The sequence below is a fragment of the Rhynchophorus ferrugineus genome, unplaced genomic scaffold (assembly GCF_030347505.1).
Source record: "Rhynchophorus ferrugineus isolate W39M unplaced genomic scaffold, kcgeb_rfMv2 rfM4, whole genome shotgun sequence".
NCBI classification, from domain to species: Eukaryota; Metazoa; Arthropoda; class Insecta; order Coleoptera; family Curculionidae; genus Rhynchophorus; species Rhynchophorus ferrugineus.
In genome coordinates this window covers 60971368-60989930 of record NW_027472583.1, presented here as the reverse complement: position 1 = coordinate 60989930, position 18563 = coordinate 60971368, and the positions used below count along the sequence as shown (strand labels likewise).

Below are 18563 nucleotides of genomic sequence, written 5' to 3'. Positions count from 1 at the left end.
AGTTGAAAATGGTTCAGCACAAAAACGAGAGACAATATCTCAACCTACTGAAACTAGCAACATCTCAAGATTAGAAAATATGATGGCCAAACTAATGGATCAAATGAGTACGATGCTTGGTCTACTCACAACCGTCGTAAGCAAACTTGCCTAATGCCTGAAACCAATAGCTACAAAATCGCCGTCTGGAATGCCAATGGGCTCCAGCAACATGCCAGGGAACTAAAAATGTTCGTAATTGAACAAAATATTGACGTTATGATGGTTTCCGAAACACACTTTACGGACAAAAATTATTTGAAAGTTCCTAAATATAAGCTTTATCATACAAAACACCCTGATGATAAAGCACATGGAGGTACAGCCATAATAATTCGAGATGATATAAAGCATTTCGAAAAAGAAAAATTCCGCAAAGACTACCTGCAAGCCACCAGTATAACCATAGAGGAAGCCCATGGACCATTAACAATTTCTGCGATTTATTGCCCACCCAAACATAACAACAAGGCAGAACAATTTCAAGAATTCTTCCGTACGCTAGGTAATAGATTTATAGCAGGAGGAGATTATAATGCAAAACATTTAATGTGGGGTTCAAGAATAATAACCTCAAAAGGTAGAGAACTGCTCAAAGCCATAAGGAAAGATAACTTACAACATATCTCTACTGGTGAACCAACATATTGGCCTTCAGACAGAAATAAAAAACCAGATACAATAGATTTCTGTATTACAAAAAATATTGATCCAAAAAAGTGTCAGGCAGAATCATGTTTCGACCTGTCTTCTGATCATTCACCAATAATAGTAACAATTTCTTCAAAAATTACCATCAAAGATAAACCCCCTTCTCTGTGCAATAATAGAACTAACTGGCCCTCATTTAGAGAAAACTTAGACCAAAATATCTCTCTAAACTTACCGTTACAAACTGAAATGGATATAGAAATAGCAGCAATAAATCTTACAAAAAATATACAGGAGGCAGCATATTCCGCGACTCCCAACATTGAAACATTTCCAAGAAAAAATACACATATATCATGTACAATACAGAAAAAGATAGCAGAAAAAAGAAAGTTACGACGAAATTGGCAACAGCAAAGGACTGAAGAGAATAAAAGAAAATTTAATAGGGCCATAAAAGAGCTGAGAGATCTAATCCAAATCGAACAGAACCAAGGCATTCAAGAATACCTAGAAAACTTGACATCAACTGAGGCTACAGACTATTCTTTGTGGAAAGCAACAAAAAAGCTTAGGAGATCCCAGCAGCATAACCCACCTATTAAAACAAGCGAAAATAATTGGGCGAGAAGCAATAAAGAGAAGGCCGACATTTTCTCAAAACACTTAAAAAATGTTTTTAAACCTTTCCAGTCTCAGCTACATAAAGATGACGAAAATAAAATTACTAGCTTTCTAGATTCGCCATTTCAAATGGATTTACCGCACGAGAAATTAACGGTCAAAAAAGTTAAACATACAATAATGAGAGAGATTAATATTAGAAAAGCTCCTGGTTATGACTTAATTACTGGCAAAATTTTAAAAGAACTATCAGAAAAGGCTATAAAACTATTAACATATATATTTAATGCTATGCTACGAATTAATTACTTCCCTAGTATCTGGAAAGTAGCTAAAATATTAATGATACTTAAACCAGGAAAAATACCAGAAGATGTGACCTCCTACCGACCTATAAGTTTATTACCAATAATCTCGAAAGTTTTCGAGAAGTTATACATAAAAAAACTAAACTATATAATAGAAAAAAGAAAAATTATTCCAGAACATCAGTTTGGCTTTCGCAATAAGCATGGGACTATAGAACAAGTGCATAGACTTGTAAACCAAATAAACGCTGACCTAAATGCCAAAAGATATTGTTCGGCTGCTTTCCTAGACATATCTCAGGCTTTTGACAAAGTATGGCATACGGGCTTGCAGGTTAAACTAAAGAAACTTCTCCCTCATCCGGACTATCAGCTACTAAAATCGTATCTCACTGACAGACATTTTATTGTAAATCAAGGCGATGAACATACCGAATTAAATCCCATATATTCAGGAGTTCCGCAAGGTAGTGTACTGGGTCCAGTACTGTATCTTCTGTATACGGCTGATCTGCCCACCACAAAAATAACTACTGTGGCAACATATGCAGACGATACAGCAATCTTAGCATCCCATGAAGATCCAGTCACAGCATCAATAAACCTACAAACCCACCTGGAGCAAATACAATTATGGTTGAAGACATGGCGCATTAAAGCCAATGAATCAAAATCCACGCATATAACGTTTACCCTGCGTAGAAGAACATGTCCACCAGTAAATATCAATCATCGCCAACTCCCCCAAGCAGACCATGTTAAATATCTTGGTATGCATTTAGATCGACGCCTAACCTGGAAGAAGCACATACTCTCTAAACGGAAACAACTAGGACTAAAATTATATCAAATGTATTGGCTCATTGGGCGCAAATCCAAGTTATCATTAGATAACAAGGTATTGCTGTATGAGTCTATACTCAAGCCCATTTGGACATATGGAATTCAACTATGGGGTACCGCTAGCAAATCCAATATATCCATCATTCAACGGTTCCAAAATAAGGTGTTGCGTGCCATTGTTGATGCTCCGTACTATATTTCAAATAAAGTGATACAACGCGATATTCCTCTAGAACCTATAACGAGTGTAATCCAACGTGTTTGTGTGAAGTACTTCGAAAGAGTGTCAGTGCATCCCAATGTACTCGCTAATCAGCTAAATATGCGACGTGATAGTGAAGTGCGTAGACTAAAACGTTTAACACCATCTGATCTGATTACTGGACATATGTAGAGTTTAGAATAAGCATTAGAATAAGACTAATTAATTAAGATAATATTTTATACAGAAGATTGCTTAATGAAGTGATTTTCTACATGCCATGTATATATAATATAAACAGAAGAAATACTTATTGCCAATAGGGCAGATTGTGGACTCACGAAGAGTAATAATAAAAAAAAAAAAAAAAAAAATTCCAGTAATTATTTTTTATTTGAGCCAAATCTTTTTTCTTAGGGCTTTCTGTTGAGGTTTGCTGCCAGTGAGGAATGCCACTGAAGTGGAATTCTTTTCATTTTAGCATCAATTTGTGTTATCTGAAAATGTGTGCAATAACACATTTTTATTTTGCATCTGAATGATTTTATTCACTTAACCGATAGTGTAGTTCTCACTGTTCAGAGTTTTTTTTTCAGGTAGACAATAAATAAAATTCCATGCGCAGTCCAAAATACAAATTCCATGTTGATTTAGGCGTATAGTAATGGAATAAGTTTATATAAGTTATTGAAACACTGTGAGAATACTCTAAACACAACTTTTTCATTGGCAGATGGTTTTACAAAATAGTGACAACACTGCTTTCTGACATCCTCAACTCCCTTGCTATCTCATGCTACCTCATTTTACTGATGAGCCGACCATTTAACATAATTTATGTTTGTACAAGCTCGTTTCAAGCTTAGAGCTAAAACTTCTTAACCATTTTTGTGCGGAGCAAGTCAGTATTATAGTGAACAGTATATCTCCCATTAAAAAACATGTTTAATAAACACACCAAAAAAATTGTTTTTTATTTATTGTTTTGAAAATAACAAGTTGTTTCACTGAAGACCATTTTAAAGTATGAAAATTTGGGGGAAGGGGGCGACCATGTCTTATTTTTTTTTAGAAGAGGGTAGAAAGGGGTCTTGATAATTCTTACGTAAGATCACAAAAATGTCCAAAATTTTGTGATGTGAGAATAAATAAACGTTTCTAAAAATTTTTTTTTAAAATAAAAATTAAAACAAACCAAATGTGTAAGTTATTTCCTTTAGATTCTTACATAATAAATATTAAACAGGGGGTAGTAAGTTGACCTATTCTTATATTTTTTACCTAGGTTGTGGAAGGGGTTAAAAACTGGTAAACATCGTCTTACGTAATACAATGGCAATAAATAATGACACCTCATGAAGTTTGGACACATGATTTCCAAAGCTTAGTAGACTATCATCACTATTAAGCTATGAATATATGCAATTTTTTTTATAAAACCTTTTGTCCTCCAAACAGACTATAATAGATTTAAACTGAAAACTTTCGCTTGACTTACGTCACCAATATAAGTGCCCGTTTTCTCTTGTTTGATCTGGGGCAGCTGGAGAGTCTCAGCCATCCTACCAGACATAACTCTGAACTGTGTAAGATTGCTCAGATCTACTTGGCGGCTAGTTTTGCGATTCCTGCCTCGCCTACCGTCGCCTTCCTGCTCATACCGTCGTCTCATCGTCGAATTCCAATGGTTCTTGATTGCATTATCGGTTCGTCCTGCAAATGTTACAATCTTCAGTTAACAGTTCCTCTGAGCGACAATCGCGATAACAGTAATACCTGGCAAAAGTTTAGCGATCCTGGCCCATTGGTTTCCCAGCAGTTTGTGCGCCTCGTAGATAATCTTGTCCTCCTGTTCGGTCCAGGCCGACTTCTTTATCTTCGGATTCAAATGGTTGTGCCACCTCTCCCGGCACTGTTTGCCGATTCGGCCCTTCAGATGCCGAGCGATTAGGGTCCATTTTTTCGCGCCGTACTTGTTCACCAGTTCGATGACTTTTTCGTCTTCCTGTAAAATAATAACAACATTAATTTTCTACATACATATTTAAATACTAAAAAACTGAATCATCTAAAAGCTGTTTGGATGATATGATAGAGCCACACATTCAAGTCTTAGTGTTAATGGATTATCAATCAATGATATAAATTGAAGGACAATTATTTTGTTTTCTTTAATTAATTAGTTTGTTATCTGTTGACTAATTTTGAATAACTACTTTATGACAATTTTATGTATTTACTTTCCCGAAATAAAAATTAAATCATTTTACAAAATAAATGAATTTGAAAGAAAAATTGGCATTTGAAATAGTGTAATTATATATGTGTGCTAAAATGCTCTAAATCTGTACGTGGCCTAGTTATTTTTGTCGCACGGAACAGCTTATAAGAGTACAAGTCCAAAACTTTGTCTTATAATTACACATTCTAAAGTATTTCTAGTCTAGTGTGAGAGTTCTTTAATGTAATTATACATCAGTAAAAACTCCAAATAAGTTGTGTATTTTTGATTTAAGGCAGAAAAAGCATATACTAAGTGTCTTATAAACGTAATACGGAGGTAAATAATACTATTCATAAAAGGTGAAGTTAGATTTGTTCTGTTTGCTTCAAGAAACATTTTTTTTCATTTATTATGCATCATGATTATTTCTTATGCATCTAATATACACATATGCCTACTATTTTGACGGTACATAAATAATCAAGTACATAAATGTTTAAGTAACACAGATACTATAAATAATTAATTTTATAGACATTAATAATAAAGTTGTTCATAATAAAACTGTACAATATAAGAACTACCAAAAAGTTCAACCAAACGAGAATAACACTTAATGTATTTTATAATATATTTTAATATAATATATTGAGTCAGCTTCTATATGTTTATATTGATATTTTTACACAATATTACTTTTTGGCAGAATGATGTTTTAACGCTACGGTTTATTCCGAAGTTCTAATGAAAAGAAAGGACAATACTAAGCTAAGTTTTGGGTTGACTTATCTGCTGTCATATTTACGTTGCCATGAGAACCCCGATTGTCGATGCGGTTGACTTGAAATTTGAGCTAAACATTATGGTAAACGTTTTGTTCGGTTTAGGTAAAAACGATTTGAAAATTCAAGGGGATTAAAAGGATTTTCTTTGCTCAAAGCCAGCTATTTAAAAGGATTAATAATTAATATCAAATGAACCATAGTTAATTTAAACCCGGATTTAAATAATGTAACCCAAGTTAAAGAAAACGAAAATGTTGACGCTTAGACATTACCAATATATAATTAAGTTAGGTTAAGGAAATATTTTATTATTATCAAAATTAAAAAAAAAATAAACAGAAAATGTACTCATATTATTAATCATTGGAAGTTTGAAACAACAAATAAGTTACTATTAATATATCTCTTGATATTGACATAAAGGATGACATAATAACGCCTCTAGTGATAAATACAATATATTTACCAGTTTATTAATTCAGAATTTAATAATTTATGCGGTAATGCTGCGACTAAATTAATTTTGATGTATTGATTTTAACATGTCATTTATTATGTAACTTTTCTAAAGTGTAGTAACAAGTAGTGGGTAAAACACACAATAAATACTGTTTTAAACTGTCCTATCACTACATACAGGTTTATGAAGTCCTTAAATTCAGTTCTTTGGTCACATAACCTCTAAAAGATATTTTTTTAATTAACATTTCATTTGATCATTTTTCACGAGAGAAGCCAGAATTCAAAGGGAACAAAATCCAATGCATAAGGTGTATTGATGTTGAAACCATTTGTATTTTAATATATTGAATTTATGTTACGATATTTTTTTAGCTAAGTGAGCTCAGTCTTCTTGGTAGAACTAATGTTTTCTTCTGTAAACTCTTTTTTTTTCTGTATCCAATTATCTGAAAGGTTACAATAATAGCCTTAGTTTACCGTGTCGTCAGTTTGGAGGTAGTTCACGAATAAAATTAGATTTTCAACAAAAACTGATGGTAATACGTTCTTGGCTGATTTCTGTTTTCTGTCTGAAATTTTAGTTATAATCCCCAGAAAGATGAGAGTGGTCTCGAATGTTTAGTTCTACTGTTGGTCAATAGACGGTTTTCTATGCGCTATTAAACATTCTAGCATACCTTCATATTAAAAGTGATAGTGTCCCCTTATTTAAAAAACAAACCAATAGATGTCCCACTCTATATACATATAAAACGTTAAGTGAAAAGTCAAGGTTAAAAAAACCGTTGAGATGATGTAATTTATTTCTGTTTGCTAATAACTAATGCGATCACTGATGCTTATACGCATACAACCTCCGATGCCCTCCAAACTTTTTTAATTTTCAGATTTCGCGATTTGAGAAATTTTCCTCAAACAATCACATAATTTCGAATTATATTTTTTATCAGTTGTTAGTTTTTGAATTGAACTTTGAATCGAATAGAATATTAACAACCTCTTCGGCCTTATTTGCATAATATCAGTTTATCTTATTAAAGTAATAAATTCACGTATATTTTATAAGCAAATGTCCCGAAATCTTCCCACATACTCACACACACATCAAGACCAATGTGGCGTCAAAATATACCGGAAATGCGAATTAGATCAGCTATTCGAAACGGCCGAACGGCCCGAGTCGGGAGTGTACGACATATGGCACCGAAAAAATACTCAAAAAGTCGAAACAGGTGATGATATTGCACCGGCGATCTTCACGTATGAACGCCAAGTGTGAGAATTGTCTCCGGACGCTGTTCCATTGAGCGCTGATCCGTGAAATCGTATGTATCTTTTCCGGAAAATGCGCGAGCGTAAAATACGTTCATTAACCAACACCTAAAGGAACAGGTTTCGGCGTTGGAGCCATGTTGATTTATTCAGGGCCCATTAGGTATGTTAGTAGGCATATACTATACATACATCCGCGATCGGTGAACGTAGTTAATTGTTATTTAATTATAACGGAACTGTTGACGGCTAGATTTTCTAATGACGCGTCGGAAACCCGAATATTAATTAATTAATTAGTGTTGTTCGATTTTAAATTATATAATTAACATATTGTCATAAAAAATGGTTCTATTAACACATACAGTGTCCAGGTCAAATTTCAGCAATAATCATTTCAAGTCAAAAGGTGTCTGTAATCAAGAGAACAGCACGCGTGAAACTTCCCATTAGAACTGGAATGGTGTAGCCACCATTATTAATCTTTTTACAGCAATTCTTCGTTCTAACTGCTAGTTTCATTCAATTTTAATAAATCGCAGTATACCACTTCTTGTTAATTCCACCAAATTCTCTAAACATGCTGTTTTGGTTATGTTTTAGATAATTCTCCGTGGTGGAAACCATTTTCCTCCCCTTTGGGCTATTTTCCAAACCATTCAAGCGTTTTTTTAGCAAAAAGATACTATATCTATGTATTTTCTGATCAAAAAATAATTACAATTAAAAAATTAACTATGTCATATTTAATTTACACATTCCGTAAATTTATAACCAAAATCTAAAATTAACTTCTAAGATATCATCTAATATAAAATGATTTTATTATAGAACCTTCCACACGAAAAACGATTCTTAAACCCAAAATTTTTATTTCTTAATATTGAATTGTAAGAATTGTTAATACAGCGATATTATTTCCATCTATATATTAAAATTATTATATTGTTCTATAAAATAGGTAATTTTCCTATATTAGATATAAAAATATAATTATTCATAATATTTTAATCCAACTATTTGAAGTTAAAAACACATATAATGGTAGGTTCATACAATTCAGTGTATGGTCTCTATTAATTAGTATCATAGTTTATAATAGATAATTCAATTATTAACTATATAAATCTTGACATATATAAATTATTCGGCCCCTGTGTATGAAAGTGAATTCTTCCTAAACGGTTAGGCCAATTTTGATGAATTCTTTTGTGTGTGTTTATTTAGATTTCGAAAATGGTTTAAATGTACCAACGGACCCGGTAGGTGGCGCTGCAAAGAGGTTCCAGTATTTTTTATCTTTTAAAAATGTTTCGGTTATAAAAACATATCACAACAAAATCACATTCTAGTTGGGTGTTATTACTAATTGGAAGCTAGTAATGATATAAAACAATAATATCGAATAATTCGCGTGGCATCAAATCTAGTAGACATAACCTCAACACCAGTCAATCCAAAACAAAATTTAGATAACTTTATCATAAGACAAAGAATGGAAATAAAATCTTGGCAAAATTATTTTCGATGAACATTTTTCGTTTTCCCTTCAAGACGAGCCGGAGAAAAATAAGAAACATCTGATCTGCGTTCAAGGTTAGTGGGTTCGGACATCTTATGCGTCACATCCACATTCTTAACGACTATTACATAAGAATATATTTTCGTTTCGGGCATTTGGACTGTCTTTTTACAACGGGCGCATGAAATCATCTCACCAATCATGACCTACATCGGATTTTTATTCAACCAGTTCGTATTTTCTTCTCTAGTTCCTTTGCTTCCTGTTTTAAATATAGGGATATGATATCATTTCAAACAAATATAAGTATCGATATTATTATTCCGATACTGTTTTCTCATTATGAAAAAAAGTTAAAAAATAAGAACGTCGATACAAAATTAGATTTAATTAAACCAATTATTGCAACAGCTAAAAAAGAGGCTTCGAGTTAGAATATGTGGCACCTTAAACATTGTTAACGTTTTGTTAATTAATAACAACAAAAAAATCTTGGTATTACTTTTAATATTTTATAGATGACATTTGCATTCTTCTTTTGTACGTTTCTACAAGTCACTGATTGGTTTCTAAAGTGATTTCTTCAAATTGAACAGAAAAACCCAAGATTACGGAATAGGTAACGTTGAAAGAAGTGTAAACAATAATAATAACAGGTAGAACGTCACTCTCGACAGACAAACGTTAAAACTATCAAATTACTCTCACATTACTGTCGATAGATGGCAGTGCTCAGAATTTATTGCTAACAAAAAATTTCTCGCAAATATCGATATTGCTTAAAACATCGATACTCTGACGATACTAGCAATGGAAGCCGTCAGGGGAAAATGGCCCTTTCCGCGCGCCATGGGAACCGACCATCCGATATCCAACCCCGTGAATTCGAGGGTAGGGTCTTTGTTCTTTGTCTTTCGTACGGTCCAAAAAGCATTTATAGCCGCAGGCTAAAAGAACTTACCAAGAATTTTCCATCAATAGACATTGTCGTCGGCACATCATAAAATGAAATTAAATAAATTATGATTGCGGCCGTTCGGTTTATTAATATATGTTAATATATAACATTTTGAGACGTCGTGTGCTTGCAAGGTCAAACGATAATACTATCTACCCCAGTTCGAAACCGATTCTTTTTAAATTCAAGAACTATTAATAGCCCTGAAATTATAACTAATGGAAACGTATTAATCATTTGTTACGGAGGTATTAGGTACACCCAAAATCAACAATTCGGTTTTCTTCGGCGAGTGTCAAATTATAGTTATTAATTAAAAGTAGAAAATCGAGCTAGCCATGCAAAACAAATCATAGTCTGTTAAACAATACCTTCTCTTAACCGCCCATGTATATATTGTCGGAACAAAATAAAATAAAATGTGGATTCCTAAATATTATGTACTTTTGGGTAGTGAAATCATGTTTGATGTTGGTTTTTTTATCCTCTCATAATATGACATCGATTATTGAACCATTGTATTAATTAATATTATAGTTTTTTTTTATTAAGCTACTATATTTATTAAATAAAGTAAAATACGAATATCGGGTTCTATTTTTTTGGATTTCCTCTCCCTTTTCTTGTAAAGTTTCTTTCATAGCCTTTTCTCCGATGTGATATCGTTCTTTGTAACGTAATTAACAACAATCACCTATTTTGTTGATATTCTATCATATTTTACCCTGTTATGGATTCTGCATATCCTGTATGATTTAATGGAACCGTTCTCCTAGCTCTTCACTCAAATCACTTATGTGTTCAGGAAAAAAAAGCCCCATCAGCCAAACAACAGGTTTGAACTTGTCTATAATATTAGCTACTATAAATTTAATTTAATTTTTCGACCAAAACCTCTTAACATCCAGCCATTCATCTTCACGGAAAGAAAATAGTCACAGTGGTCTAAATCTGCTGAATATGCTGGATGGGTTAGCAGTTCGTAGCTAGTTTATGGATTTTTGTTGGAATAATACCTTCTTCTTTGACAATTCTTTATTTTCCATTTTGGTTAAAATTCGAGAGGTTTTCTGCTGTCAATGGCTATCAAATACAAACTAAATGACGCAGCTGCCTAATATTTCACAGTAGTTTATTAACAGATGGCAGTTGAGAGTAGCATATTCTTGCTGCGAATTACTAGCTTAAAAAAAAACGAATGCCATTATATAAACTTGAAGATTGGATCTAAGCACTTAGATGGTGTTACATCTTGTAATTTGCAAACACAAACTTAAGGTGCTTTGAATGTTCAGGGCACATGAAGATGGAAAGCAATGAAGCGAGTTATGTACGCAGTATCAATTAAATTGTTAAATACTGTTTTTTATCCGATAAAAGAAATGATGCAACCATACAGCAGCGAACATTAAGCGTTTAACTGAAAACAGAACCATGAAATGAAAGTATCATAACGTTTGGCACTGCAAGTGCTATCTCTGCTATACGAGCTATAAAAATATTTGTGAGCCGGCTGGGTGGCGCAGTGGTAAAGGCGGTGGGACGGTCCTCCTACTGTTGCGATAGCCGCGGGTTTGAATCCTGCTGGGGCATGGTCGTAAATTTATGTTTGTGATTGTTTAAAATTTGAATGTTCTAGGCAAGAGTGTAAAATCCGACAAGAAAAATGATCCCAGTCACGCCAGTAACCAGGCTGGGTAAGACCGGATGTCTTCTGGGATTGGTCACTCGCCAGTCGGTAGGCTTAATGCTGAGGACCGTGGTTCGGAGCCCACGTTAAACTTTAGGCCCAGTCCAGATAAACCCATAGTTGGCAAAAGGAGACTTTAAAATAAATAAATATATATATATATATATATATATATATATATATATATATTTGTGAGGGTAAAATTACAGTCAGAAAAACACTGATTGATTAATGTGTGTCGATGCAAACAAATTTAGAATCAGAACTCTGAAAATCTCATTCTCTCGTAGAAATTCAACGCATATTTGTGTTCCTGATAATTCATTCGTTTCTATTCAGATAGATTCTTATATTTTAACATTAATCCTCGAGTTTAAAGAATGGTACCGTATCAGTTGAAGTAGTTCTTTGGCAAACATAACGGTATCTTTTTATCATCTTGTTTACACTGCTTATTTAAGATACGCAGTGAACAAACAACATAGACAACTACAACGTCTAGTAATTCTCTTGCGTTTTGTCCGATTTAGAATATTACTATAACATTAAATGAATGGAAAAGTAATTGTAGCTTACTTACTTATTACAATATTTTATTGTTATTTTAATTGTATATTTATATTGTTGAAAATCAAATTAGCTCTATGTATTTCAAAAGTTTGACTCGTTTGAAGATTTTATATTATGGTAAGACAATATTAGATACACACATAAATTCCCAGCCAAACCACACACAAACAAACGCAGGAAAAATTAATGCGACGAAAAATATTATTATACCACAGAGACGATTTATTTGCCATTAAAAAGAAAAAGTGTACTATGAATAAAAGAAAATAGACATGAGAACTTTCGACAGGGGCAGAATTGCACTTTGCTCGTTGAACAATTTAATCGTAGCCGGCTTGGTGGCGCAATGGTTAAGACGACAAGACGGTCCTCCTACTGTTAGGAGAACTCGCGGGTTCGAATACTGCTGGGACATGGATGTACTTTATGTTTGTGAATATAACTGTAAATGTCTTTATAGACAACAGTGGAAAATTCGACAAGAAATAACCATCCCAGTCACGCCAGTAACCAGGCTGGGTAAGACCGGATGTCTTCTGGGAAGGCCTCTAAGTTGATCACTGACCAGTTCAGATAAACCCTCGTTGGTAAAAAGTTGACTTTAAAATATATTTAAAAAAATGTAATCGAGATAATGAGGCATCGGTCAATGCGTTCGGTTAATATGCTAAGTTTGGGGTGTTTATAATAGTATACATATATTATTGAGTAATTGTAAAGATAAATTGATGTTTGTGGTTTAGACTAAAAGGGGGTACCACACAGGGGGTGGAATAGAAAAATAGAAAATAGTTTATCGCATATTTTTAAAAAAATATACCTTAGGTTTGTTATTGTAATATATGTTTATATATCGATAAATAAACTATATTTATCTTATGTATTGTTTTGTTTTCCTTTTTCCTGTGTTTCTTTTTAATTTTTTTATACAAGGTTCTTCGTATTAGTTTGTAAGGTAATGCATACGCAATGATTAATAAATTATATATGTTATCTTATATATGGTTTTTATTTTCTTTCCTAAGCACATCTAAAGTAACCAAAAAAATTTAACTTGAGGTTCAAGACAAATTTTAGGTTAATTTATAAATTCACTAGCGACCCGCCCCGGCTTCGCACGGGTGCAATGCTGATACTAAATTAAATACACTACAGAAAAAATATGAACGTTGTATATAAAAACATAGCGGCCCGCTCCGACTTTGCACGGGCATAAAATATATATGCCTATGTCACTCAATGAAAACATGATTAAAATCCATCCAGTATTTTTGGTTCATTCATTACTGCCCTTGGCCTGCACGCATTAAATTTGGAGTAAAACAATTCCTCTTCCCCTATACTTACTATGAAGATTTCCTGCTATCTTTGGAATATCTAAATTCATACAATTTTTATTACATTACACATTTTTAAACGCAAATTTTAAATTTGTAATATCTCCGAAAATATTTGTTTAATTTACATGCTGTAAGGAACCATATTGATCTATATTAATTGCACACTGTATTTAAGGTACTTAATTCGATAAGGATTAATGCCGTATTGCTTAAAATAGCTTCGTAAATAAGCCATTTTCACACGTAAAAAGTAAACAATAAAAATGGTTAATGTGGGTTATCCCTAAAAGATAAACATATACCATCGCGGACTTTTTTGTAGACCTTTTTATGCTGTACAATACTGTAGTACATTAATTTGATTTAACTCGTAGGGTTAGGCAGCGTTTTTGCTAATTGCTAAATAAGCCTAAAAAATAGGTTAATTTACGACATCACGTTAGAAACCTGTAAACCTTCCTCTTGAATCACTCTATCTATTGAAAAAAACCGCATCAAAATCCGTTGCGTAGCTTTAAAGATTTAAGCGCACATAGGGATATAGGGACAGAAAAGGCGACTTTGTTTTATACTATGTAGTGAAGATATTTTATTCTTCAAATATAGGTATAATTTACAAGAACTGGCAATGGTTTTGGTTTGGTCCCTATGCGTAGCCTCCTGTGCGTATGAGTATCATCCAACACGCCTCGTATACAGCGGAAACATCTGATCAGCGTCCTTTCCACGTCTCCTCTGACACAAATAAATCACGAAGAGTCAAAGATGAATACCAACGAAAAAAAAGCAACAGAATTCGTCATCGACTATCACCATACGCCTGGCCGGTTATATCGGTAGGCCAATGGTGTTCCGTAACGGACGACCTTGGCATTGCTGAATATTCTTGAATGAAATTAAGCAAGGTCCGCGTAAAGGTTGCGATGATGTCGAGGAGTACCGGCGATTTTACGGACCAAGGAGGATTTCTGTTAAAATGGGGCATTTTTTTGTCATAAACATACTAGACCACACATTTGTTACGATTGAAATAACACCAGAAGAGTTTTCCGAGAAAAAATGGGCGGGTGGGTGTCTTCTGAAGGTCTTATACAGTTCGCGAACCAATTCCACGTATCTTGTTGACAAAAAAATAACCAACTGATGCCTAATAAAATAATAAAATGCGATAAAAACCAGTATCACACCAAGCACTACTGTTTGGTGATCCATTTTGCTTTTAAGAACAAGGAAGTCGCGCGAAGCTAAATCAGGTGAATACATCTCAAGTGGATACTTATAAAAATTTTGGTTAAAGTTAAATAGCACATTTATCAATAACTCTACAGTCTGACACATATAGCAACACTATTAAGATATTGGATTTTGTTTCATTGGCAGTCAGCCACAGTTGTATTTAAGAATATCTTTGTTACTGATATCGCATCTCCGTGATATACCACAGTAGTAATTCTTTGGATACAATGTTATATATAATTCAATGTATTCATCACATTGTTTTAAAATGAACTCCGTTTAATTTAATGTCCACTCAGTGTGTTACATCTTTGAAACTATATAACAATATTATTTCAATGCTTTTCTCATTTTGAAGTCTAATATATGTTGCACTGAGACAAGATTTCAAGGAATTTAGATAAACTGCACGCAACTGTATTTGTTTGTAGCTGATAAAGAATGTTATATTCGCTATATTGAAAGTGAAACCCTAACATAGTTATTTTATTTACTAATTATTATGATCTGATATTATTTAAAATATGTAATTGAGTCGGCAAAAAAATGTCTAAAAGGAAATACAATGTATTTTCTCATCCATCGTACGCTATAGCTACATTAAAATCGAGCGAAACATTAAAAAAAAATCGCTAAGCTTAAGAAGATAGAAAATGAGTTTAGAACAGTTGAGTTGTCAGAAATACGTCTAAAAGTTAATATATGAAACACTAATATGTATTATATACTCATTAAAATAACGAAATTACTTCTACGTCCACCGTACTTTACAGATTTGGTATCTAGCTACCGTAAAACATCGACAAATGCTGGAGCGAAGGAAATTCGGGTGAAATGGAGAAAAGATTGTTAAAACAGAGACACTTTTTGGGAGGGAAGAGTTCAGAGAAATTAAGGAAGTGTTGGAATGAATCAATAGCTTTTTATGGAGTGTATGGTTTTATAGTATATCCACTAAGAACTATTATACATATTATTCACATACTTGTGATATTGAAAAGTTGCTTATTATTGATGATGCAATATATTCATCGATTTATTACATTGAAAACACTAAATATATTGTTTTATCTTTGTGTAACTAACTTTTCTATCATAAAAACACAGAGCACTCAGATATTATAATAATTAATCGATATATCCAAACACCAGATGTGTCGGTAATTCCTTTGCGATTTTTTCACTAAAGAAAACACGTTTTTTTACCATGGATAATTTGATTGATATAAATTTTGCCGATTTCGGGCAATTTATGGACGGTATTGCAAAAGAACAGTTACTAAGGCAGAAACGGTTTTTTAAAGTAAACAATGATAAACTTCAAGTAATTTCTTATGATCTCCTACATCAAGCTTGCAAACTGGAAGGTTTATTCTTTGCAATTCAGACCGACCAGATAATTATGGACCCAAATGTGGAAGATTGTTTAACCAAGATGCAATTCCTAATTATAATTTTAATAATAAGTGTGAATGTGGTAATATAGCAAGCAAGAATTGTTACATATATTTTTATGATTCTGCTATTATGTTACATTACCTAAATGTTATTTAACGGTACAAGAAACCTATTTTAATTCGCCTGTGTGCGGAGCTGTCGCTAGACTTTTTATTTATCGGCAAACGAATATACAAAACCAAATTTGTTAATTTAATTCTCATTCGAACATTGTCAGTAAATGGTGCTCTATCTGTGTGCAATTCTTGAGCATATGTAATGTAGTAAAATAATAATTAGAAGTTGCTTGTTCTAGATGATAAAAAAAGGATTGCAAAAAGCAAAAATGCAAAAATTTTTATATGGCTACATAACAGGTCAATTGAAAAGTCCCCGGCCTACCATAGTAAAACACATTTTATAAGGAAATTAGTTTTTTTTATTCAGCATAATTCTCTTCAAGGGTGATACACTGATTATAGAGATCCTCCAACTTTTCGATACCATTTTTGTAGTAGGATTTGTCCTTTGTTTTAGAATAGGCCTCGGCGATCACCTCTTCATTCGACGAAAGTTTCTTCCCAGCGAGCATTCTTTTGATATCTGAGAACAGGAAATAGTTGCTGGTGACCAAATCTGGAGAATACGGTGGATGAGGAAGCAATTCGAAGCCCAATTCATGGATTTTTGCCATCGTCTTCACTGGCTTGTGACACGGTGCATTGTCTTGGTGAAGCAGCACTTAAAATGCGGCTGTTTTTCGGCGATTTCGTCCTTCAAACGATCCAATAACGCTATGTAATAGTCGCTGTTGATGGTCTTTCCTTTTTCAAGGTAGTCAATGAAAATTATTCCATGCGCATCCTAAAATACTGACGCATAACCTTGCCAGTCGACTGTTGCGTTTTCCCACGCTTTGGAGCGGGTTCATCATGTGCAATACACTCGGATGACTGTCGATTGGACTTCGGAGTGTAATGATGGAGCTATGTTTCATCCACTCTCACATATCGACGCAAAAACTCGGGTTTATTACGCTCGATCATCTTCAAACACTGCTCCGAATCATCATCAACTCGTCGTTGTTTTTAATCAAAAGTGAGTTCACGCTTTCTTATACCCAATTATTCGTGAATGATATGATGTATACGTTCAGCTGATATCTTTAGAGCGTCTGCTATTTCATTCAATTTCAATTTGTGGTCACTTAAAATCATTTTGTGGATTTTTTAAAAATTCCTTTTTATCCACTTTTTTCACAATAACAAAAGTTGCTTCACTCAAAATGCTATAATTCACAAACTAATGATCAGACATCTGTCAAATTTATACACGCATCTTTTGAGGGTTAGGACTAACTAAAAAAATATGGATTTAATTCGAGTAACGCCATCTATGTGTCAGACCGAAGACTTTTCAATTGACCCGTTATAATATCGATAGTGTCCAATTAAGTATCTATAAAAAATATATTGAAAAGAAAAAGAGGTTTCGTAATAAAAATAGCACTGTATTCAGTAAATTCAAATATTGTGTTTTATAATATTTATATAGTATATTTTAGACGAATGATTTTTTAATTTATAGTTTTTTACTTTATAATATTTACTGGAATAACAATGTACAATTAGAAAATAATCTGACATTAGATACCGTTTTTTATTTGAAAATGTTTTATACAGATGTTAACAAGTAATTAAATAACATTGAAAATTAATTGAAAAATTGAAAGTAATCACCGATACACCTGGTGTTTTACGAACGACTGTACAAACTTACCTCCTTGGTCCACGGTCCTTTGACCAGCTCGGGGTTCACCACTTTGGTCCACCTCTGCTGACACTGAACGTCGGACCGATCGGGAAAATGCATGGCGATCATGTCCCATTTTTCGTTGTATTCCTCTACGTACTGCTTCAATTTCGTATCCTGCAATACAAAAATCGCGCGATCAGTATTTTATAGTCGCGGAAGAGAACTGTCTTCGAACCAACCTCCTCCTTACTCCATCTGCCCTTGTTGATCGGTTTCTTTGTCTTACTGTTCGATTGGAACTCCTCCCCGCCCCCCGAGTCGTCCGTATCTTCGTTTCCGCTGTTTTCGAAGTCGGAGTCCATTTCTTTTTTGTACCTGAAACAGAAACGTAAAAATCAGGAATGGGTATACACATATTTAAAGTTGTACATTTCATATTATGAAACATTGGCCCTTTAAAAATATGGCCTTAAAAGAATTTTTCAAAATTTTAATTATTTTCGAAAATATAGCTGTTTTAGCGACGCGTTATTATCAAAACTACTCTTTTGGAGACTGTCGACATGATATCTTAAGTTCTACTAAATCGATTTATTTCAAACTTGGTGTGAGCCTTCTCTATAAATTTTTCTAACGTATCATAGT

The 18563-nt window shown here is 33.4% G+C and overlaps 1 protein-coding gene across 3 annotated transcripts in view; it reads right to left on the bottom strand.

The window, feature by feature from the left end:
• Positions 1-18563, bottom strand: part of Myb (proto-oncogene like protein Myb) — a 57277-nt gene that overhangs the window by 10458 nt on the left and 28256 nt on the right. For all 3 annotated transcript variants that reach the window (XM_076401684.1, XM_076401685.1, XM_076401682.1), the window contains 4 exons: positions 18158-18293; positions 17943-18092; positions 4444-4672; positions 4166-4380 (listed from right to left, as the gene is read on the bottom strand). In XM_076401684.1, coding sequence (XP_076257799.1) covers positions 4166-4380; positions 4444-4672; positions 17943-18092; positions 18158-18280 — 717 coding nt within the window. In that variant the 5' untranslated portion in view covers positions 18281-18293. The remainder of the gene's footprint in view (positions 1-4165; positions 4381-4443; positions 4673-17942; positions 18093-18157; positions 18294-18563) is intronic.